Genomic DNA, 25,266 nt, shown 5'->3' on the forward strand with positions numbered 1-25,266 from the left:
TTGTTTTGTTTTTCCATAAGAAGTCAAAATCCACAGTAGAGTACAGTTTAGATTTTGCCATCTTTTTGTAAAAACAAAACCATGTCCAAACATTTTTAACAGAAGATCAATATCAAACATGCTCCATACATACACTCCCCACTGTATAATATACATTCCAAGTGGACAATAGTTTTACACTGTATGTACTAAAAGAGCAGACAACAATTGAAGCTAACATTACACTTTATCCTATTAATCTAGAAAAAAAACTTTGAAGTCAATTTCTGTTGATCTCGATATATTGATCAATAGAATTCAATTTCTGCATGATCAACACGGAATTGCAACCCTGTATGAAAGCTGAATAGCGGAGTGTAAAAACAATAAACTTGCTTATGAAAACTTTCTCATTTTGAATTTTACCCTGTTGCCTTAAATTTTGAAAACCAATCAAGTAGATACATTGTATCAATGTAAAAAAGGTGATTTGATAAAACTTGACTATATTACTGGTTTGTCTGTATTCACATTAATATCACTGGTTTGTCTGTATTTATATCATATAATTTTGTAAGCCACAGATATGAATATTTTCATCATGCAACATAATCTTCACCTGAAAAGATTACCAATGTAATGTGTTGTTGTCATAATTGTAAATAACACTGCTCTGCAACAAACAATATCTGGCAGTGGGGTAAACAATCTGGCAGCTGAAGGGGACCCTGTGAAAATTGCATCAATTTGTTGCAAGGAATTGGGAAATGAAGGAATTAAAAGACCAATCTCTCTAAATTTGGAGTCTCTCTTTATATTCATCTCTGCTGTCACATCCTTCCTCCCAAAGTCTAATCTTTGATTAGAAGAATTTTATAATATCTTAATTAAATAAAATTATCACGCAGTTTATTCAATTTATCATAAATGGGTGATTCAGGATTCTTGACATAGCCATTAACACTTTGAATAGACTGCAGCTTGGAGTTCTTTATACAACCATATATGGACAATGACTTGGAATCTTCACACATCCATATATGGACAATGACTTGAGAATTCTTCACATAGCCATATATGGACGATGACTTAGAATTCTTAATCTACACTGCAGGATAATACAGTTAGCCGAGTACTACTTTCACAGAAAACATTTCAAGCAATATCTAAAATTCTATTTTTCAACAATGTACATACACTATGCAAAATACCTCATGAAAAATGCTCTAATTTGCTCTAGCACTTGGAACAGTGAAGAAATTTGAAATTAAAGAAAGTATTAACAGCATATCAAAATACAGTAAACAACATGGCCAGAAAGAAGCACTTATTTATAAACTATTTCTTATATTTTTCCCGACAAAGGCATCAGTCTTTTTCTGACTCAATTTCACCATTTTCTTCTTGTTTTTCATTCTGCTGAGATATGACTTGAAAATTATCCTTATCCAATTTGAAGGTAATTAAAGTTGTTTTCTGAAAGCTAACCAGTTCTTGGGGAATAACTAACTTCATATCATCACTTTTGTTGGCATCACTGCTATCCTCTTGATGTTGCTGGCTTTCATTTGTATGTCTGTTATTATTGTTAGCTTCATTTGACAGGATATAATCATTATTAAGAAAGTCGTTTTCACTTATTTCTTGCCTCTTCCCATCATCATTTTCCTGTGGGGAGTTTGTGGTCATTTCTGGAGCTGACTGTGTTGTGTTTTTGTACATTGATATCCTGCGCATGTATCGTGGGGGCTCACTTTGAGGGTAGTCGATGCCATGGATGTCAATCTCATGTTTTCGTAATTCATATTTTCTTTGAAATTTTTCTTGGCACACATGACATGATAAAGGTTTTGCATCCCCATGAGCTTGCTGTAGATGGAATGACAGGTTTGATAGTTGATTGAATCTTCGTTCACAATGAGGACACTTATATGGTTTAGCATCTGTGTGTGTATAGGTGTGGTTTTTAAGATTCCCCTTCTGATGAAAACACTTGCCACAAACGTCACACTCAAACATTTTGACATTATTGTGAGTTTTCATATGGGCAATTAATGTAGACGATCTATTGAAAGACTTCTTGCATACGGTACACTCATGTTGGCGTTCATCTGTATGGATAACTTTATGTCTACACAGAGTACTTGCTTGTCGAAATGCCTTCCCGCAGACATTACATATAAATTTCCTCTCACCAGTATGCACAGGTACATGTCGACTGAGTGTATACTGAGCATTGAAAACTTTCTCACAAACAACACACTGAAAAGTCTTTTTCACAGTTTTAGAATTTTTCCCCTTGGCCTTGCATGCTGGTGTCTTACTTTTTACAGTGTTTTGTTCACTAACAGTCATTTTGATTGCTGGACTTTCTTCGGGACTGCCTTTGTTGGATTTGTTAGTTTCCATACATGCCTCAACATCTTTGCTATTTGTACATCCATCAAATTCTTTGGTTTTTGCACCTTTCTTAATCTCATCACTTTTTGTACACCCCTCAACTTCATCACTTTTGGCATCTCCCTCAATGTTGTCTATCATCTTCTCCTTGTCTTCCACCTCCATTTCATCCCCAATTTCATTTTCTTCTCCCTCGACACACTCTACAGCATCTGAAAATAACCAGGAATGCATACATAAATAAAATGTATACATAATAAAGTACGCTGGACTTGCAAAGCAGTGTTTATCACTGTTTTATTTTAGTACCTTTGTTGTTACATAAAAGCCCCATTCTACAAAAAAACTAAACTGAGAGAAATGAATTATGGAAATGCGGTGATCCAATCTGATTAAAATCTAAAGTGGTGAATACAGCTTGATTTCTTTACTTACCTCTATTTCCTTTGTTTGTTGGCGTTTGTTTTCGTTTTGCTGTTCCGAGAGTGATCGCATGGGAAGGCGGCGATCACCTGGAACAACAAAAATCGAAAACAAACTACACTAAAGCAACAGAAATAGAGGTAAATAAAGAAATCTAGCCACTCTCACCACATCATATTTTATTGATTGCACAGTGATCATGCACTCAGCCATCCAACCATCGATCCATTCATTCAGTCTGTCAGTACATGTATGGATTACATGAAAAGTTCTTGTTAAAATTAAGATATTAAGTTTTCATATCGAAGGTAAGCGCGGCGAACATGTATCACTTATGGGTGTGTCTGATTGGTCAACAGTAAATTGCATCGCTACTGGTTGTACGCGAATGTCAACATGCCAACAAACAAAAGAGCAGCCATCTTGTTGAACATGGCAAATCAAATATTCCCCACTTTCTCTACGATTGTACGAGGTACAACCCTCAGTTTGGCTGCATTTTAATCAGTAATTTTGGTGGTATTTACTGACATTTGGCGACTTTTGTTTCTTTCAAAAATGACCATTTGGATCGATCTGTTTAGCAAAGTGATGACTGAGAACGATGTGTGAAAGTGACTGGATCGGAGCATGCGAGTCCATTGCAGACTGGGTCAAACCACTCTATGCGGTATACGGTACACTCGAATGATTGTCCACCACAGTGCACATATAATATAGTAAAATCGCTCGAGTTCTATTTGAAGTGGCAACTAATTTTACATACCACTGCATTCTTGCTCCGAAGCATCGTCGTTTTTCTTCTTCTTGACTAGAAATGAACGCGGCATATTTCATCGAAGTGTACGCCATTCGCTGATGTTGTTGTACTTGTCAAAAGTCTGTGATAGCTGAGGTCACTGGCACGAAAACCACTTTTGTTGCTTGTTCTTGGATGACAATCCTCATCAGTTACTACAGTTGAAACCCTTTGTACGCTATTTCCCCGGGGAATACAAAAATAATTCGATGACTGCGATTTTTCACATATTTTTCTGTGACTGAAATTATGGAGCACACTCGCTTTCTGTACCGTAACGTACCATGTGAAGTGATTTGCATTATTCGGACGATACTATATGCAATTATGAGGGGTGATATTTTTCCACATTTATAAATTGCTCCATGAGTCTAAATGTTATCAAATATCTAAATGACTCCCAATTTAATAGATAAAGTTACGCCTGAAAAAACTGTAGCTTTCATTTTTACGAAAACACCTATGTGTGAATAATTATCCGTGGGGTGAGGCCATCCTCAAAATGAATGGTTAGTTCCGATATTCGATATGCCTGTGGAGTAGACCCAACCCTACCCGAACGTGCGAACATAAACACAGCATACATTTGTTGCCCTGTATCTTTTTATAAATTTAATAAAAACTATACGTTTTATATGCAAATAAACATAAAAATACTAAAATAACTGAAAAGAGGAATGAAAATAGAACAAATATTTCAACACATACTATGTATTCCCCATTTCGATTATGCTGCGAATGTATGGTGTAATACGAATCAAAAGTATTTGAAGACACTTGAGCTCCTCCATAAACGAGCTGGTCGACTGCTCCTCGAAGTTCCCCGTGATACTAGTACGGGTTGGGTATATGAAAATTTGGGTTGGGTCAGCCCTCGAATTAGATGGAAGCGCCAACTGACAACACTCGTCTACAAATCCGTAACGGGCAATGCACCTAGTTACCTCACTGAAATGTTCAATCTTTCCAACCAAATTCATCTTCATAACACAAGACAGGCCAGTAAAGGTAACATATACATCCCTACAGTTAAAATGGAATATGGGAAACGGGCATTTCAGGTCCGTGTATATACCGTCCATTTGTTTTTCGTTTGTCTATTGCAAACAAGAAAAACGAAAAACCATTGACTGCTTCGTTTTTCGTTTTTCGTTTTCTCAATCGGAAAACGAAAAACGAAAAACAATTTCTTTTTCGTTTTTCGTGTCATCGATCGGAAAACAGAACAAGGAAAACTAATTGTTTTTCCATTGCCGTTTCGTTTTATGGATAATAAAAAAACGGTAAACAAACCCTGTTCCTTTTTTCGTTTTTCTTTTAACACAATTAATCAATGAAAACGAAAAACCTACCCGTGTTCAGTTTTCATTTTTCGCTTTGATGGTGAGAAAAGGAATCAAGAAAAACGACTCATTCTCTATCACCGTATACTCAATCGATAGAAAACAAACTGTCTGTGTCCGTTTTTCGTTTTTCGTTTTATAGTCGGAACAAAAGAAAACGAAAGGCGCCATCTGTGTTCATTTTCAATTACTCGCGATCGTTCTGTCGATCATATATAACGATAAATCAAAACCTGTACTATTCAGCTGTTTTCCTAGGCCCTTTATCTCCTTTTTGTGACATGGTAGAATAAACAGATCATACACGTAATAAGTAAATGTCTATCATGCGCTCGCTAACTTTATATGTGTAAAAAGTGACAACACTGATAAAAATATGAATGATAGTGTCACACATTCAGCTTTTTGAAAATTGAGCATAAAAATTAACAATGATATGTGCATATAGTATCAAAGGTTTAAACCAATTTGGACCGTGTACAGTATGATATGACCATTACATGTGCGCTGGTTTTTCCTACGTTTCTAAATATTATATAGCCGGTGCAGTAGGTCGTTCATGACCCCGGCTCGCCCGCGCGCTCCATGGATTGACTGGGAAATTTGCATATCGTTGTGTAACATTGTAGCTAATGAGATCTATCTATGGTCTGCACCCCGGCCGGCCCCACTGAAAGTTGAATGAACACCTAAAACATGCCATGTATATGATGTACGTGCAGGCGTGTGTAGCATGATGTAAATTTCAACTGTCAGTTAACAATAAACTTTATGAAATGTCAAAGAAAGCCATAACTGTGTGGTCTGGCCGGTCCTCCACTAAAATACGTGATCACTGGTGAGATACATAATAACCATGTGTGTATGCGTGTACATGAACTATGACATTATTATTCGCTACTCTCCTATTCAATGGCACCCTGAACAGCATCATCTAGCTGTCTGTCAGAGACTCTAGCTCTACCGCCGGTTTTGATGTGATAGACTGCACACAGTCTCCTCACGCTTCTTTCTGAAAAGCCTTTACTATCTCCATGTTGTGCTTTTATGCCACTTGCAAATGCGTTCTCCCCTCATTTACTATGAGGTGCTCTACCGTATTAACGTGTGCTTCTAGCGAAGCCATTCTTTTCAAATGTTTGGGTCAAGCCGGGGGGGGGGGGGGTTGGGGTTGGGCAAGATTTGCAATATCACGAGTATTTAAATAAAGACAAAAGAAAAGCAGGTTTTGATTTATGAATTGGAAAATGAACGCAAATGGCGCTTTTCGTTTTCTTTTGTTCCCACTATAAAACGAAAAACGAAAAACGAAAAACGGACACACAGAGTTTGTTTTCTATCGATTGAGTATACGGTGATAGAGAATGAGTCGTTTTTCTTGATTCCTTTTCTCACCATCAAAGCGAAAAATGAAAACTGAACACGGGTAGGTTTTCCGTTTTCATTGATTAATTGTGTTAAATGAAAAACGAAAAAAGGAACAGGGTTTGTTTACCGTTTTTTTATTATCATAATTCGAAACGGCAATGGAAAAACAATTAGTTTTCCTTGTTGTTTTCCGATCGATGATTGAGAAAACGAAAAACGAAAAACGAAGCAGTCACTGGTTTTTCGTTTTTCTTGTTTGCAATAGACAAACGAAAAACAAATGGACGGTATATACACGGACCATTTCACTATAGTGGTGTTGTTCTATGGAACTATCCATAAGATCAACTCCGAACTCATCGATATTTAAAAGACATCTTAAGATAATGTGGGTGGATATCTTTTAAAGTGCACTCTGCGTCTGTAACTTTTTGTCCTGGTTTGTCCCTTTTGTTTGTTTGTTTTGTTTGTTTTCTGTGTACGTAATCTTGCAACAGGTTCCATTGGGAGAAGAGTGTTAATGCACTGAAATGGTGTCTGTATATGAAAGATTAATAAATAAAAATAAATAAATGTAACTTACCACTCCTTCTAGTCATGAGCAACTAGCTGAACTTCAAGCAACAGAACAATATATCAATACTTTTTCAGTATAGGTCGAGATGTTACACGTATTTCAAATTAATTCAGTGTTCAGTGAAACAAAATTCAAAGAAGTATTATGGCATAATAAACAATGGAATTTTTTGAAAAAGTTATCATTCTGCAACGTCAAAATCTCTTAAAACTGAGTTAGCTTTGTTGATTGCTGATAAGTGAATTACTAGTATTTTTGAATTTTGTTCATTCTGGGGATCCCCTGGAGCCTTCAGTGTTTACAAGGGGAGGGCCAGGGTCACTTTTTTACAAATTGGCTCTCGGGAGAGGGCCATATTTTAGAATGGGATTAAGGGAGGGTCAGATTTTACTTTGACACATTGCAATGTCTAACTTTGCCATTCCATCGCTGCCACTGGTTCCAAATCCCATTGTTGCCACTTGGGTTAGGGTTAGAGTAAGGGTTACAGTTAGGTTAGGTACCATAATATCAGCCCATATCAGTGAAATCGCTGCTGACAACCATGTAGTCAATGAACTCTCAGTTATGATGTCATGTGAGGAGAGAAGTTCGTCTCAAAGGGAGTAAAACGTGAACAGTTGGATAAGATACTGGGGATAATGTTGTGGTGATGTTTACCTCGGTCCCGTCAATGTTGGGAGTGTGCCAGTGCCATTATAATCTTTGGGAGTTTGAGGTCTCCAGCTCAGCGAATGAGTTCCAAAAACAGGTACACATTCACATGGTGGTAGTAATGGGAAATAACCAATGCTGTGAAAACTTTCAACATGGTGGCAGCGGTGGGATTAGGTCCTTACTATTGATTCTGGGAGGCATGCCCTATTCCATTCTGACAACAATTACTTTAACAGGGGAGGGTCATGATTTAGAGAATTAAAGTTGAGGGAGGGCCACAAATATATATCTATATATTTATATACACACATGCACATATATATTTATATGGATACATATATACCCTAGGATAATATTCACTTCACTGAGAAACAACCTGAGCGCATACTTTGTGTAACTTGTGAATTTCTGGTCGATTTTAATAAATGAAATGCAAAGGCTGTACAATTGCATCTACAGTGTTCATAAAGGAGATGATTGAAACACTTATATAAACGTGTTCATATTGTGACACACGATACTCACAAAAATGATTCATCACAAAAACAAACTTCTCGTTGCCAACTGAATATTCATGTGCGAAGTTATGAGATTTTCACCTGCAGAGGGCAGGCTTTAAAAGTATACGCATGCGTCCTGTACGACCTTTCCCGATAGCGATTCAAAATGGTGGGTACCATGTACGATGGAGATAAATAAATATCGGTCCAATCGTTCACACTTGAGCGTGCATATCGGTAGTTTTGTATTAATCTTCGAAGAAAAATAACCATCCTTTCAGTTTGTATGGCTATTTGTGGGAGATGATGCAGACATTACGATAAAACGTATATGTTTTCTTAGATGGTGCTCATGTATACGACTTCCGTATTTCAAGCCGAGTGTTGAGTAAAATGCAACGAAAGATACAGCAAAATATTGTCTGAATCCTTCCTCATAGCACGACAAACAGTTGTGCTTGTCACTGTTAGGGGACCCAGTAATTCAATACCTAGTTGTTTTAGTTTTGGTGGTTGTTTAGGTAATATGAATTACGTTACAGATCATCTGTTCGCCTGTCTTGTCGATGTCAATGTCATATTATTATCAGTTCTACAGGAGTACCAGAACTTGTATATTGCTCTTAAAGCACCTCTGTCGTTTCCCACAGTGTTTAATACAGGTTAAAGAAATGTTTAGAGAAAGACTGTACATCATGATTTGACAAGTATATACACTATATTTATATTATATACCTAAATATTCAGTTACCAAGTGGCTTCTTTGCCATGATGGCGCCAGAAGGGATAGAAATAAGTTGAAAGCAAGCTTCTATCTTCAACGAAATCATTCTGAAAGATAATTGAATAATGACTTCCTATATGTGAGGGGAGGAATTTGGAAAGACATGGCTACATCAGTCAAAAATACCCTTGTAAATGTATCTGAAATAACATAATTTTGATTGTCCAGACATAAACAATTGCTGAATGTGATGTTATAATCAATAAGTGTTTACACAAAATATGCTTTACTGATTGAGATTGAATGAGCCATGATACCTCTATTGTGACATGCATTCACTGAATGACATGTTATAGAAATATCAATCTTGCATGGAGTTTGATTTCAGCTTGCATAAAACATGCTATATGTTTGTAAACAGAATTTTAGTATGTATCAGATATTCTACATAACATAATACAGATTTTTGTGCCCCCCCCCCCCCCCAAGTTAGTATGGATTATGCCCATCCTGTTTCAACTGTTGGGATGTAATTATTTAGTGTTATACATTTTACGTTCAGTGTTACTTTAAAATGTTGTTGTCAAATCAGTGATAACAACAAATTACTATAGTTCTCTTGAATGTCTGTTTTGGTTCAGAAAACTTGCCTTACTTATGAATATTTATACATTTGCAGGTGAATGTGCCGAAGACTCGTCGCACGTACTGCAAGAAATGCAGAAAACACCAGAATTTCAAGGTTACCCAGTACAAGAAGGGTAGAGAATCTGCTTATGCCCAAGGTATGTACCAGTGTGTTGTATAATCTAGGCCTGTTCACCATTATTGGTAGTGTGGTTATGAAATTTAATAAAGAGTAACATACTCAAAAGTAAAAACAAGTGAATTAGTTATAGTGTTATCCTAGTCTTGTAGAGGAACTTAAACTACACCTCAGAAGGTTGATGAACAAAGGAGAAGGATAGTAGTACTGCTGTCTGGACTCAACTACAATGAGTAACACTGAAGTAAAGCACATTCTCTATGTGCTACACTCATTATACCATTCATATCAAGTGTAAAAATATACTGTTTCAGTTGCTTTATATACAAGTCCAGCATATGACCTTTCTAATGTGGTCAATTAGCAAATGAAACAGTATACTTTTACACTTGATATGGATGCTACAAACGATTGTGGTACACACAGAAAATGCTTTACTTTGGTGTTATGGGTTAAAGAGTATTTCAAGTCCACATATCACAGTAAACATAGACACATATGATGAAAAAGTCCATTGATGCTCAGAGAAAAAAGGGAGATATTTTTCTGCTAAGAAGGGCTTCTAAAATTAAACCATCAAGAAAGTTCATCTGGATATCTCATGTCCTTTTATACATGTTTTCGCTTTGACAATCATTTCTAACTCTTCATGAATTGTTGAATGTTATCAATGGTTTGTGATAAGTACACATACTGCTAATAATTTAACTTGCTGCAAATTAGTGTCATATGAGAAGATTGAGGCGTAACCCTGAAATGAGTATTCAGGCTTTATCTGGGAAGAGAAGTAATCAATAGTTGGTTTATTTTGTCCTTGCAGGTAGAAGGAGATACGATCGTAAACAGAGTGGTTATGGGGGTCAGACAAAACCCATTTTCCACAAAAAAGTAAGTTATAAACATTGTGGGATATAATCCCAGATGATAAGGAACTACAGCAGGTGTGGGTCATGTCATTGTGAAGACAAGTACATGTTATGCACAAGTCTTTTTTCATAGATTATGCTTGAAGAAGTTAATTATGGTATTCGCCAATATCCTTTGTTCATTTGAAAAATACTTGTTACTTAAGGGTCTCGTAACTCGTGGTGACAATACTCCTTAGGTTACTTGTATTTTCCTTGGGCGAATGAAGAAAAGCTGATTTAGTGGTACAGACTCTAGATTCACATGGTTCATATTTGTCTTGGTGTATTTTACAGAGCATTGCTGTGATCAATGGTAATGCATGTGGAGAGATTCACAGGGTATTTAGTTTGTCAGTGTTAATGCTGATGGGGGGATGCACAGAAGGGCCATTCCAAATGAAATATTTGATAAAAGTAAGGTTAATTCAGGGCTTGAAATCAATTTCTGGGCTTGGTAGTCAAATTTATGCAAGTGAACTGTTTCAGCTACAGTTTTCCAGTGATTGCTCTAACAGACTACCACATTGTAAATCTCGTAGTTTAGATACAATGTTTGGTAGTCTGTATGCCCTGGACTACTGCTAATTTGGAGCTCTGCAATTGATGCTATAGTGTGATTTGACCTGTCTTGTCTTGTAGGCAAAAACCACCAAGAAGATTGTACTGAGGTTGGAATGCTCTCAATGTAAAGTCCGTAAACAGATACCAATCAAAAGATGTAAGCATTTTGAATTGGGTGGTGATAAGAAGAGAAAGGTGAGATATCCTTCAAATTTATACATCAGAAACAGTGATACAAATCTATATCTTGCTCTGTAGTTAGTGTGCCCATGAGTTTCACAAATTTATGAAGCCAGTATGTAAAGTATTATGTAGTATTGTAAATCAGCGAAGGTGGAAATAATTTTTGATGTATATTTTGATAAAATTCATATGGTACAGAAATATATTTTGTTAACAAATTATTTCTAACAAACTGACAATCATACTTCCAAAATGAATTGTTGGTTTCAAAAACCTTGCTTTCATCTTAGTTGTCATATCCACCTGGCTATCCATCACAGAGTAAATTGTAACCTGGTTTCTTTTCTCTCCACAGGGACAAATGATCCAGTTTTAAACACCAGGCTGTGTGTAACAAGAAGCAAGTGAATAAAGTCAATAGCAGTTGTTCCTTTATCAACATATCTTGTGTGTGTGTGTCATTTTGTGTGTGATCATGTGTACTTTGAATAGAATAAACTGCTGTCTTTGACCCTGTCACTTCAGATTTTGCATCCTAGTATTTTCCATTGGTATGAAATCACCATATAATTCTGGTTTATAACTTAGACTGATAGATCAGCCGTTGTGGGTGTGGTCTAATCTCCCTTTCCCCAAATATTAGGGGAGGCAGATAAGCCTGGACTGATGATGTCATTGAGGCAGATAAGCCTGGACTGATGACGTCATTACAGTCTGTTTCTGAATTTCTCTGTAATGCTTGGTGCAATGGATCTTTGGTCATCAACTTCTCAGGCAAGCAAAGTTAATAATCACAGTTGCTGGGAATTTTGTCATACCAACAGGAATACATGGAATGAAATCAGGGGTCACATGAGGAGACGCTAATATGTGATGGTGAAGCCATTGTATTGACTAGAAGTAGAATTGATAGTTCAGAGTGGCATAATTCCAAACAAGAAATCCTATTTTTACATCATAGCAAGTCCTGAATGTTTTCCTTGCATAACATCAGTATACTAGTAACTGTAGAATGCATGCACTTGGATCTTTACTGTTTATTAGCAGTTTGCTGATTTTGAACAATATGGCAGCTAATAACCAAAAGTGTGGGAGTTTTTCAAAATACTGTCAGTTGATGTATCTGATAACAGTAATCCTTTGTGATTTGAAACCAAACCACCAATATATTATAGAACTGTGTTCAAGTGTGGAGGCCTGATGGTTAGAGTGAGCAGCGTGGAATCTACAGGTTCAAGCCTCACTGTAGCCATTTCTTTCTCAATGGCTGAAGTCCTGGGGCAAGATTTGAACCACGATTTACCCCAGCTGACCTGGTAGGATAGAGGTTGCAATGTGAATGCTGTAACCCCATGCTCTTATAGAGGCTGCAATGCTCCCTGGGAAATCGTATGAAGGGTCATTGCAACGTGTCTGTGTGGGAGGTAAATAACTTTAAGCACAGGTTGGGAAAGTTTATAAAAACTAAACATTATTTAATATTATGTATACTAACACTATTCAGATAAAAACAGAATTGTTTGTAGCCATGATGTAATTTTCGTATAATGTACATATTGGTGAAATACATCCATGGTATTATTGACATTGTCCAGACGTACTTAGTAGGAGAAACCATGGCAACGTTGTCTGGTGCTGTTGGCACAATGCAAGGCGTTCAACCATAGATCTTGGAGGGGACCCCACCAACATCTATGGTTCAACCTGGCCTGAACGTGTGTGGTATAATAGCTAGAACTGACTGCCTCTTCATAATGAAACATACCATCAAATGATTTAAAACCGTGTTTTAATAATCTAAAATTCCCCTGCACAGTGATTATAGAATTCTTTTAAGCCGGTTAAAAGGGACAATCAGGTCCACGAAAAAAATATATTTTTCAGAAGGTCTAATTAATTTGTAATCAAGCAGAAAATTCTGCTGCGTCTTTCTATTTCGTTTGGACAAACAAGATTATCAAGTCAGGTTTCACGTCATTCTCCAGATAAATGTGGAAACTTCAGCAAATATAAATCAATATGCCACAGGGCCAATCATCAAAACAATACTGTGTACATTGTCATTTAATTTTAACATTTTTTGTTTGTTTTAGGGAAGAAGATATCCATATTTTGGATTGATTATAGTTTCGTTGAAAGTTTAATAAAATATTGTTTAACTCAAACAATGTTCTGTTTTGCATTGAATGAATTCTAATCGACTAAGCCTCAAATTCTTTAGTTCGGGGACGAGCAGAATTGATGGCGGGGGGGGGGAGAAAACCATTTTGGTTAAAAGAAATTCGCAGCTCCCCTGGCAAGCTCAAAAAAATGAAACCAAGAATGTTCGTAGCCCCAATCCCGAAGGCTATATAGATGTTTTCAAATTTGGCAGCTCAAAGAATCGCCAATTTCACTTTAAATGTCCAATTAGTGGAGAAATAATTGGTATTAGTATGTGTCTACCATGTATTAACACCACAGTGACTTCTAAACCAATCAATCGTTTACATACCACACCACCCCCAGGTCAATGACGTCACACTATCCCCACGCCAATGACGTGAAAAGACTGAGTATGGGAAAATATTATTTCAATATTTAAAGGCTATTTATCAGGTCTGCGAGGTCGATTTACAGTCCATGACATGAGGAATGCGAGTCAAAACATATGGAATCATGGTATCCACGTCTCTTTCTGCATGTCATAAAGATTAATGCTAGTATTATTAAGGTCAAGTACATGTTTAACCTCTAAACCTCGTCTGTATGCGAAACCACAATCTGTATGGAATTTGTTTTTTAAATTGTGTACAAATCCATGATTCTGAGTACGTGTTCAAGTGTTTTGGTTTAATATATGGTAAATATTTCTCATTGAAAGAACAATGGTATACATATTTGACTTGGTAAGCCTGATGAAGGTCCCTTTAAATATACAAGTGGCAATCACGTGATATTCCACATATGAACAACAGTCTGAGTTTCTTGACACACCCGAGTCTAGCTGACATACTGGATGGGCTTGCGAACGTTATTATCATGATTATCAGATAACTAAATCTGTGGGCTCCTTAAAATTCAGTGGAAGTAGCTTATCTCAGAATAATACGTGCGATTTCGTAGTTTGACGTAAGAAGTCAAAGAAAACCAAGTGATTCAATTTCCTAGAGATGATGAAAGACTAAGATATAAAATACGTCACATGTCAGTACTACCGTCTTCAATTCCGCATAGCTCCAAACTTGAGATGCTTCAGCGAATCACGCATCATATCATGTGGGTGGATGACCAAGGCAGCAGCATATCTCCCGCTGTGAATAACTAAAGTTACAGCAGTGGCAAACTAACTGTGGTGTTTGCTATGTAGATGTAGGCAACTGTTAGATCTTTAAAGCAAAGAAAACACAGTTACATCTGTGATTATTGTTGATTGTAGAAAGTACCCAAAAGAGTTCATTATGTCTTTTGATGTTCACACACCATTTTTACATCAGACACTCACCCCCTTACTAATTAGCTACAGTTATAGATTACAAACTGTCAGTGAGATGCAAGTGTCACATGTAAGGTAATCACCAGGGAAAGCATTTGTAATGTATTTCATTGTTTCAGTTACATGTACATCGACTGAACGATGACAGGCATTAGCCTATAGGGATGCAGGCTACAGCCAACAATAATTTACATGTAATGATGTACATGTATAATCAGATGTGAAAAGTTATTGTATAGTAATGCTGTGTGGCTAACATAAAAGACATAAGAAACTCAATATCATATGTTGCTTACATGTACAATCAACAACAAAACAACAACAATAATAAATGATTAATTAGTCAATAATAATTGAGAAGCGGTGCCCTTGTTTTGCTTGAAGACGTAAAACTTGTCTATGTCTACAGAGCAAATACAACGCTTAGCTTTCCCGTACTGTAACAATTTTTTCTTCAAGGCATTGCATGTAACTGGAGACACTTCACATTTAACCAACTGTGTACATCTAAACACATAGAGGATAGTATAAACAGGAAGAATGATGACCTTCACGTCCAGTTTGTACCAGTTACGATAAATAGCATCGTGTAGACAGTCACAGCTCAGTGTTACACAGATCTCCAGTTGCTTCGTACGCCGTAGCTTCGGGTTACTACGTTCATTTGAAAGACCAGTTATAAATATATAGGTGAGTTATTATCTTTGATGTACAAAACTTTTTTCAGGAATTGGTAAGGGAAAGGAACAGGCAGTGAGCATAACGTTGATTTAGAAACCATATGTGCCAATGCGATGTGTCAAGGTTGTGGTAGACATACAAATAACTCCAAACTTTGATTTCGAATGTCCGATTTACATATCATATCAGGATATTAGGGACTTACAAAATACGTCATTGAGATGTGTGGTGCAGATCTAGAATCACAACTAGTCTATCTGAAAACCTGTATTTTGGACAAAATTAATCCAAAGTTAATATGGTTGGAACGTATAAAGAGAAGGAAGGGTGATTAAACTTACTGTTGAACAGAAATGAGGAAAAAAGGCAACGGGGGGGGGGGGGGGGTAATGGGGTTACTTTGTCCATCCTAAAGAGCAGAAACCAAAGATGTCAAATCGAGCTACGACATCGAATGTGTGAGGGTAAATGTCATTGACCCTTGGTAACATAAAACGCCTTCAGTTATCGTGATAATATTTCAAACGAAAAACATAATATTTTTCTTCCACGAGAACTAAAGTCTGTGCCAAGGAAAAATCCGAGACATAGAAACTTTCTAGTTAAACACAATCAATGTCATCTCGTTTGTAATTTACATTACTATGTCTATGTGGGGGCGCTGTACAATTTATAGCGACCAAGTCTATATTCATACGATCAACAACCCTCTCATCCATGGCCAGTCGGTGACAGAATTTATGTTACAGGAATAGAGAGTAAAAATATCCAATAAACCATTCTTATTAACTTCTTTAGGTACCAAAGAAGAGATTTTCCATTATTTCACCTCAACTTATTTCACTATTTCTCGTCTTTGTCCTCCCAAGTCCACTATTTTTACCAAGATAACATACTGATTAGTGTATTTCAAACCCACTGCTACACATGAAATGACCGTGTGGTTTTGTGCAAATCTAAGCATATTTCCATTATTTTGATACGTATTATTCAGGCACAATTTCAGGGTTAGACAATATACATTGTACAAGATAAAATATTATGGTATAATATTGCATGTTACGTGTATATGTTGTTTGTGACTGTTGTAAAAATAGTGTCATTTACTCATCATATATAATTATTATTTGTTTGTTTATAGAGCATAGTCGTAAAACAAAATGGCACACCTCAAGTCTTTGTTGATTGGTATATTTGTATACTGCTGCATGATGTCAGGTACAGTCAAATCGTGTTCTCGTGGGTCATCTAAAGGAGAAGACAGCAGCAGCAAAGGGTATGATAATTGAGTTCCCTACACTATTTAGTCTGACTCTCTTGTTTGCAGTAGCGCTTTTTGCATGGTAATTTAAAGTCAAAAAGTCACAGCCAAATGCATTGATACATGTATGTATGTATGTATGTATGTATGTATGTATGTATGTATGTATGTATGTATGTATCATTTCGGTGTCTATGTATCATTTCGGTGTCTATGTTAGACAAATTAGAGCATGTATAGGCAAATTAGGTCAAAATAGTGATTTTTGGTCAAAAGCCTTAAACTCAATAATGTCTGTGACGACAATAGTTGACGGAGGGAGCCTAAAGTTCAAGCTAAGAGTAAGATAATCTGACTGGCATGTTTTTCACCGAAAGTGTTTTAATCTGTTAATGAAACGTTGTTTCCTGTAGGGCAACACCTCCTCCCCCAACTGTAACTCCAGGTTGTTGTAATAATCTATTGACCCGTCTACGACAAGATGCACTGATTGCTGATGGTACTCAACATGCCATGTGTGTATATTATCGTGATAGTGGCTGTTTAGCTTGCAAACGGTAATAATCCAACAAGATGATCATTTATACTTCATGTAATTTATGGCTTGTGTCCTTAACTATCGTCTTTACCCGTCTGTAATTCGAGTCTAGATTTTCACTTTTTATGTTATTGTTTTTTATACATCTCTTTGTCCTACTTTTTTTACGTTGACGTTAGGGGCGCTCTTGAATAGTCACATTCCAATGTTTTTTTTTATACATATGGCAATAAAATATCTGAATCTAAATCAAATTGATGAAATATGAATCAACATTCTGTGACAAAATGTGTTCCACCGTATTGGTTTTGCTTTACCATTCATACAATGAAGTTTGCATGGTGAAAAATATTAAGAACTGTTTATGAGGATTCATATATGACCATGCTCCTCAACGACAATGCACTCCATGTGGAGTTTTTCAAAGATTATGTTCATACCCTTTCTTCAAGCAACAGGTATTTTTAGATACCATTCATCCAAGGTAACATGCAAAACGTACACTCGTACCACCTGGCAATATCAAACTAGGGCAAATGGACATATTACACCAATAATTAATGGTATATATTTTTTTTATTTTCAGTCCTTCAATGTCTTCTCAATGTTGTACAGTTGCCAGCAGTATTCATGACGACACACTTCCTTCTGGTCCCGTACCGCGGGGAGAGTATTTAATGAGTGAAGTGACCAAACACTCCATGCTAAATGTTGAATGGATAAAACTACTTCCTAAGAAATCAGATGGCACGGGTTACTGGCCGTATGAAGTGCCTGCAGAAAATGGTCGATCCTACATGTCTATCAATGCAGGCTGTATTTCCTTGGCTTCTGTCACCGTAGATACCTGTGAAGTCGAGTCGAAAAATGCTGAGGATTGCTGGAGTCAAACACTGCTTGTATTACAGGGAGGTACCATGTTATATGAAGGAGGGTTCTATAGTGGCATATTGCAGGTTGTTTAAGATAAGCAATCGAAGACTGAACCATCTGGAATTTGAAATACATATATATGTATATACAAAATGTCTTGCTATTGAAGTCACTGTGATTATAGAACTTCAATATCTAAGCTTTAAGCTTTACTATACTGCTCAGTGTTTTTCCAATCAAACTCATTAAATTCATTATGTAACTGTTGTTTGTGTGAGGCAAATTAATGATGACGAATACTTAGTTAATCTGAGTTTGCCACATAGGATCAGTTACATTGATGATATGGCTATTGAGAGCACATGAATTAATTGGACTTTTTGTCACTGGAAACGAATTTGAATGCGAACGGATAATGTTTCTTAAAAGTCATTTTGAAACTCTGCCCTCTTTCGGATGTATTACCGATTTCTTTGGGTTTTTTTTTTATATATATATTATAATATTTGTTCAAAGTCAAAACCCTGTGTTTGTGTATTTTCTTTCGACGTCACTCTTTGATATTAGCACACATTGCTTGCCACATGCTGTTAAGGTCTACATTCATGTGACATGCATTTATATACGCGTAACAACTTTACGAAAAGATTAAATGATTTAAGTAAAAATATTGCAATCAGTTGTAAATCAATTTTCAGTGTTGGATTCACACTGTTGACTTATTCTGTTGATGATACAACGGTCTCCAGAAATTGATATATCTACCATTTGTAATGGCGACTAGTCTTCCAAAACATTGACATCTATTTTTTGTCTGATGTGCTCTTTCTGGAAACAGAATTTGAGCCCATTGTAGTAACAATCGTGTCTTCTACGAAGATTTGTATCTTTTTACATAATGGCCTGGGTTGTGTAATTACTACGATCGAGGGAATATGCCGACCCCCCCCCCCCCCCGAGTAATTTGAAGCAGGTGGTTTCATTTTGTTTTCTGCACAAGCCTAAAGCTGAATATCTTGGAAATGTTGGTGACTAGTACATTAGACATGTACACCGGTGGTATTCAATCTTAACATTTCCAACATTTGGATAGTATCATTGCTACACATCTGTCAGTGGAAAAATTGTGATAAATAGTAATATACAGATTTTAATCTTCGAAACTCAGTTTACTAAAGATATGTACGTGCCAAAAAACATGAAAAGAACATTAAAAAAGCTGCCCAGTTTGGAAGCTCGATGACCTACACCGTTATATATTCACGCTGTTTTGGATATCTTTGTGAAATGCACATTTTATTCTATGCCGCCGATGCCCTTTATTGACCCTGTAATGAATTATTTGTTTGTGAATTTGCAAAGGTGCCTAGTCTATACGTCACACAAATGCAGAATCTATAACTATATGTACAGTCACATGAACAACTGATTGGGGACGAGGTAGGAGAATATTCAGTACATTATGTTGATGTCTATAGTCTTGCAAGTCTGCATGTGTCCTGAAATAATATGAAGTATAAACTTACCCTTTACTGTATTGATGACATAAAAAAATATGTCGTCCTTTTAGGAGGATACGCTGTTTTGAACATGGCATTGGTTATGATTTCATGTGATTTCTGGAATGTAATGGATTTCTAATAACCATATAAACACTTACAATGTAGTGAAGCATGTGGATTTCTTACAGTACTAAGACTTTTTACATGAATCCTTTAACCGTAGGAAAACCTTTTTTTACAACTAAGATGTATGTGATATTTATTTATTTATGTATTTAATTCGATATTGTTTGTGTCCTACAAGCCAGAGGACTGGATGTGGCTCTTTTTTGTATTTTGTAAATTGTATTTATGTATAATTTGTCCACATAGGACACTTTGATAAACAATAACCTAACCTAACCTAACCAGACCAGACCTGACTGACCAGACCTGACCTGACTTAACCAGACGAGACCTGACCTGACCTGACCTGACCTGACCCGGCATGACATGCCATGGCCTGGCCTGGCCTGACGTGACATGACATGACATGACATGACGTGACATGACATGACATGGCCTGACCTGACATGACATGACATGACATGACATGACATGACATGACATGACGTGACATAACTGAGATGCTATAAATGTGGCTTTTGCTTCAATAAGAAATCATCCCATGGCTAGGTCTGTTGATAATTCTAATTAGAAATATTCGACATTGTGTAATTTCGTGAGATGATGGCAAACCAAATGCTCTCGAATTGTATAATATAGACAACCTTGTCCATAACAATAGTACACAGACAAATAAAACCCTTATATTATCCGTTATCTGTTAACAGTATGAATCTAAAATGAATAAAATATGGTATTTGAACTAAAAATGGCCCTTTCATCACAGGATGAAGTTCGTTGCATTTTGTTTGTTGCTATTGGCAACCACTGCTTGGAGTCAGTGGGGTGAGAACATGAAGAACAACCGTTCTGCTCTTATTCAACTGTTTGAATGGAAATGGTCTGACGTTGCCAAAGAATGTGAAAAGTTAGTTATATTTTGTATATTTGTATCATTTCTTACTACCCAATAAAGGGCCTGTCATTTTTAACTGTCTGGGGCCATATTTTCGAGTTGAACATAGGTTTTCTCAAACGGTCCCCACCCACCCCTACCCACCCACCCCACCTGCCCCAATGACCAAAGCCAAAGTGACACCTCGGAAAATACCACGTTTGGCAAAATGAGCAAAAACACCGCTTCTTTCCACCCCCAAGTCAGTTTAAAATGACCATCCCCTAAAGCCCCAAAATTAGGCTGACAGTATTTACGAACCCAAAAGTATTCTGCATTTTCACATGCTATATATTCCAATTCATAAAGAAGGACAGTGCATTTTCATATTTTTTATACAATCGCAGTTTTCTCGATCGATGGGAATATGGTGGTGTGCAGGTGTCTCCTCCAAATGAACATCGTGAAACACCAGGTCGTCCGTGGTGGGAGAGATATCAACCAGTTGGCTATCAACTCGTCAGTAGAAGTGGTGATAGGAATGCATTTATTGATATGGTGAACAGATGTAATGATAAAGGAGTTAATATCTACACAGATGTGGTCTTAAATCATATGGTAGTTGACGGGGTACGTATCTGGGTATTTGTTCGGTGTATGTTTTCACTTTGGCTGTGACAAGAGTGTTGAAAGTCGGTCACTTTCTTTTCAGTTTCAATCTGTGTATTATTGTTCATAACCAGGAACTCGACAATGCAGGTGAAAGGTCAACCACATGTCTAAAATGACACTTTTCTTACCAAGTCTATCTTTATTGTTCGTAAATTTCGAAACGTGAAAGGTACTTTACAGAAGCAAACAGACACTAGCTTAGAATGAAAACATGGAAGTTACTTTTGCCAAATCCACAGCAAAGTCGATATTCAACACTTATTCATAACGTACGCTGAACCACACGCTTCGTGAATATAATATGATATCCCAAAATGTAATAAGACATCTAAGTATAACTTATCAAACAAGAGACGTCATCATAAACAAACAGTGCAGAGTAGTTTTGAAAAGGCCTTCATTTGCCCTGGAGTCGGTGTTTGAGGTCCAATTCTCATGTAAAAGGACAGATGGGGTACACTTAGTGCTACATAAAAACGTACTTGTAGTATTGTACCCAGTAACGCATATTTAACCACCACTTGTTGTTGTTGTTGTTGTTGTTGTTGTTGTTGTTGTTGTTGTTGTTGGATAATCTGGCATTTAGGCATTACACATAGTCTGAGAGTTGTATTTTTCAACCCTAGTAGAAAGCTTCATAAATTCATCTTGTACCGCTTTCGAAGATTTATGAAATAATGATAGCAATAGTTTTAATGGTGTTCACGAAGGGAGGAGAATATCAGTATCGTTAGCATTAACAATTGATGTTCATGTAGCAAGTACCCAAACATAGCTCATATGTGTCTATTTTCTGAGGTTCTTAAAGATGCACTTTTGGTCAGTTTACAAAAGTAATCGAAACATTCTCTCTTCCAACGCTTTGTCTACAGTTAGTGGTTATGGTATAGCAGGCACCTGGTATGATACAACCTTTGGTGGACGTACTTTCCCAGCCGTACCATATGCAGACCATGATTTTAATGATGACATTTGTAACAAGAGTATTCAAAATATGTGGGACCCTTCAGAGGTCCGAAACTGTCGACTGGTCGGTCTTGTTGACCTCAAATTGTCCAGAAGCCATGTTCGCAACAAACTTATTAATTTCATGAATGACCTGATAGACATTGGTGTGGCTGGATTTCGTATTGATGTAAGTAAATATGTGTGGCCTGATGATTTAGAAGCTATATATAATGAACTGAATAATCTGGTCACACCAACATTTCCAGCTGGGAGCAGAGCTTACATTTACCAAGAAGTCGTCGATTATGGAGGAGAACCAATTAAAGCCACTGACTACACACATCTTGGACGTGTGACTGAGTTCAAATATGGGCAAGAGCTGAGTCTTTGTTTCCGTGGTAAAAATGACCTTCGGTGGTTGGGTAACTGGGGAGAAGAACGGGGATTTCTACGAAGTGGCGATTCATTAGCGTTTGTTGACGACCATGATACTCAGCGTTATGGCATGCCGTTGACGCACAAAGAATCAAGGAATTACAGAATGGCGGTTGCATTCATGTTGGCTCACGATTATGGCTCTACTCGTGTTATGAGCAGTTACTATTTTGATTTAAAAACCGAACAAGGTGCACCAGCAGATGATAATGGCAATACCAGAGATGTCGAATGCACCGAAGAAGGTGGATGGGTCTGTGAACACCGTTGGCCACAAATCTACCACATGGTCTGGTTTCGTCAAGTGGTCCATGGAACAAGTGTCCAGCACTGGTGGGATAACGGTAGCAACCAAATAGCATTTTCCAGAGGAAACAAAGGTTGGATAGTCTTCAACACTGATTCCTTTGACTTGGAAACTACAATCTACACTGGTTTGCCTGCCGGCACGTATTGTAATTTGTACGTGGCAGATTATGATAGCAACACCAAGTCATGTAATGATAGAGTCGGAAGTGATACTCCAGTCATGGTTACGGTAAAGAAAAACGGCAAGGCTTCACTAATGATACCCCCAAATAGTGATCCCGTTGTTGCCATTCACGTTGAAGCCAAGGTATAATGCTACGGCTCTAAATGCAAAAAAAACCCACAACGGATATATAAACTTAGTCTGTATTCTATCAAAACTATTATCAATTTTGTTGATGACTTATAAATGAGATTGTATTCATCGGACTACTAAAATTGTTCACAAGTAATTCATTGTCATTTCTTCTTTGAATTATATTTCAAGTGTCAAATAAATCATAATTATAAAAATCAGCCTTAGGTGAGCTGTTTCAACAGGGGAATAATTAAAAAGAGAAGGGAATTTGACTTTTTGGGGCAAATTACATTGTCATTTTGTGGTCATGTTTATACTTTTCTGAGCTTCATATTTTTGTTTACAACAAGATCTAACAGGTTAAAACAACTACTTGGTATATGCCTTCATGTATACGTGTCTAACTGAAAATCGCTTGGTGTTCGTGTCAATATAAATGGTTGTGCCGCGGCATACGCTTCCAAGTGAAAGTCATTTTGTATACGAGCTCAACGAATGAAAGTCTATCGGTATATATACGTATGTAAGGGGTCGTTACTTGGATGTGTGTTTCAGTGGTAGTGACTCAGTATAAGTGCTCATTTAGTGGTGCCACTTGTATCACTTTCATCATATTTTTAAATTAGTAAGGTCTGTTATTTCAAAGGTCCAATGGAAAGTTTTTCGGATAGAATCGTTCAAAGGATGAATTTTGCAGGACAAATAACCACTACAGAGTTGTATCTTTCTAATTGCCTGTTTGATATTTATCATAATCTAGTGATTTGCCATCTAAATCAATATAAACTAAAAGACAGTGAGAACGGCGGATTAACTTTAGATAATAGCGCCATTACTTTTTTATTCCAAAAGTATGGCTGGTGTAGGGCAAAACGTCTCTTTGGTCAAGATTTTTTCGGCCTTCCATTAACCATGTAATGGAATACATAAGCAAACTGTAGATGGGGATAACAGACAAGTGGGATAGCAGATGTAATAGCAAGGCTGTCTTAGAATGAAGAAGACACACACAGTGCAATTCGTAGTATTTCACCCCTTGTAGCATTCTAACCCTTAAAAGGTTTAGTTTCTCTATGATATTCATCAGTTATTAACATTAGATAAGCGCAAGGTGTATTGCACAGTATCAAGCAGAAGTGTGATGAAAATATTGTTTTTTCTGCACAGCAGATATACTGACACTGTAACTGTTACAATATCACGATTACGTTACTACGATAGTCAGTATCACGCCTTCCCCGTTTAGGACTAAATATCAAAACTCGGTGTGCGTGCGCTGCTAGAAATAGGTGAAACTTTATGGAACGATTTTGTGGTCATCAGTATATCTATAAATTATTATATATTGACCTTGGATAGGAAAAGGGCAGAACATACATTTTACGTTCGTTCAAAACAAAAGTTGACGTTCCTCACTGTATAGTGGGGACCATTTCCATCAACAGCTGTTTACGGACGTACACGGAGAGGTCATCATTTTGTCATATAAACGCAGTGACGTCGCACGTTCAAGTTACTAGTATAGATGAACTTACAGACATTGGTACATATCAGAAGAGAAAAGCAGCACGTATAGTATACCACTAGTCTTTGCTAGTATATTCTAGAAGTTGCAAAGGACATGCTCAAGCGACGACGTCACAAACGGGTACAGTATTTTAGATATCACTTATCAATTGTGTATCCGGCTGCTTATAAAAGATGATAAACTATGAGAATTGACCATATTGAGTGGGGACAATTTGACATTTAAATGAAACTCCATACGTATTTTCACCCAATTTGTTTTCATGCCTGGTCCAGCAGCAGTATGGATGACATCACACATACACTACTGGACATGCAACACATTATTAGCAATTGATGTTAGTCTCATACGTATTCTTTTCGCCAAGCTTCTTCTAATCAATCCATACTTCTTAATATTCTAACTAACTAACAAACAAACAAACAAACAAACAAACAAACAAACGTACACATAGACAAAAAGAGGTATAAAGAACTACATTCTTTGGACAGTATTGCGAAATATAGCGAAATTAGCAATACACTAGTGGGTAAATATGTAGTAGCCTTGAAAGCTAGA

General features: G+C 36.9%; 3 protein-coding genes across 4 annotated transcripts; all 3 read left to right on the plus strand.

The window, feature by feature from the left end:
• The first annotated feature begins 8,183 nt into the window (after positions 1-8,183).
• LOC144433728 (large ribosomal subunit protein eL42-like) lies at positions 8,184-11,629 on the plus strand. Its single transcript, XM_078122082.1, has 5 exons — positions 8,184-8,215; positions 9,450-9,555; positions 10,357-10,424; positions 11,084-11,200; positions 11,544-11,629. The coding sequence occupies exons 1-5, from the start codon at positions 8,213-8,215 to the stop codon at positions 11,562-11,564; spliced, it is 315 nt and encodes a 104-aa protein (XP_077978208.1). The 5' UTR covers positions 8,184-8,212; the 3' UTR covers positions 11,565-11,629.
• A 3,591-nt stretch (positions 11,630-15,220) lies between these two features.
• LOC144433832 (uncharacterized) lies at positions 15,221-18,538 on the plus strand. Of its 2 annotated transcripts, none has more exons than XM_078122207.1 (4): positions 15,221-15,345; positions 16,482-16,620; positions 17,019-17,162; positions 17,730-18,538. In XM_078122207.1, the coding sequence occupies exons 2-4, from the start codon at positions 16,505-16,507 to the stop codon at positions 18,106-18,108; spliced, it is 639 nt and encodes a 212-aa protein (XP_077978333.1). In that variant the 5' UTR covers positions 15,221-15,345; positions 16,482-16,504; the 3' UTR covers positions 18,109-18,538. The 2 variants fall into 2 exon arrangements, with proteins under 2 accessions (XP_077978333.1, XP_077978332.1); XM_078122206.1 differs by having other exon boundaries at positions 15,225-15,353; positions 16,486-16,620.
• Positions 18,539-19,101: 563 nt separating this feature from the next.
• On the plus strand, positions 19,102-23,215 carry LOC144433830 (alpha-amylase 2-like). Its single transcript, XM_078122205.1, has 3 exons — positions 19,102-20,551; positions 20,926-21,152; positions 22,063-23,215. The coding sequence occupies exons 1-3, from the start codon at positions 20,412-20,414 to the stop codon at positions 23,193-23,195; spliced, it is 1,500 nt and encodes a 499-aa protein (XP_077978331.1). The 5' UTR covers positions 19,102-20,411; the 3' UTR covers positions 23,196-23,215.
• The last annotated feature ends 2,051 nt before the right edge of the window (positions 23,216-25,266 follow it).

Source organism: Glandiceps talaboti, chromosome 4 (assembly GCF_964340395.1).
Source record: "Glandiceps talaboti chromosome 4, keGlaTala1.1, whole genome shotgun sequence".
Lineage (NCBI taxonomy): Eukaryota > Metazoa > Hemichordata > Enteropneusta > Spengelidae > Glandiceps > Glandiceps talaboti.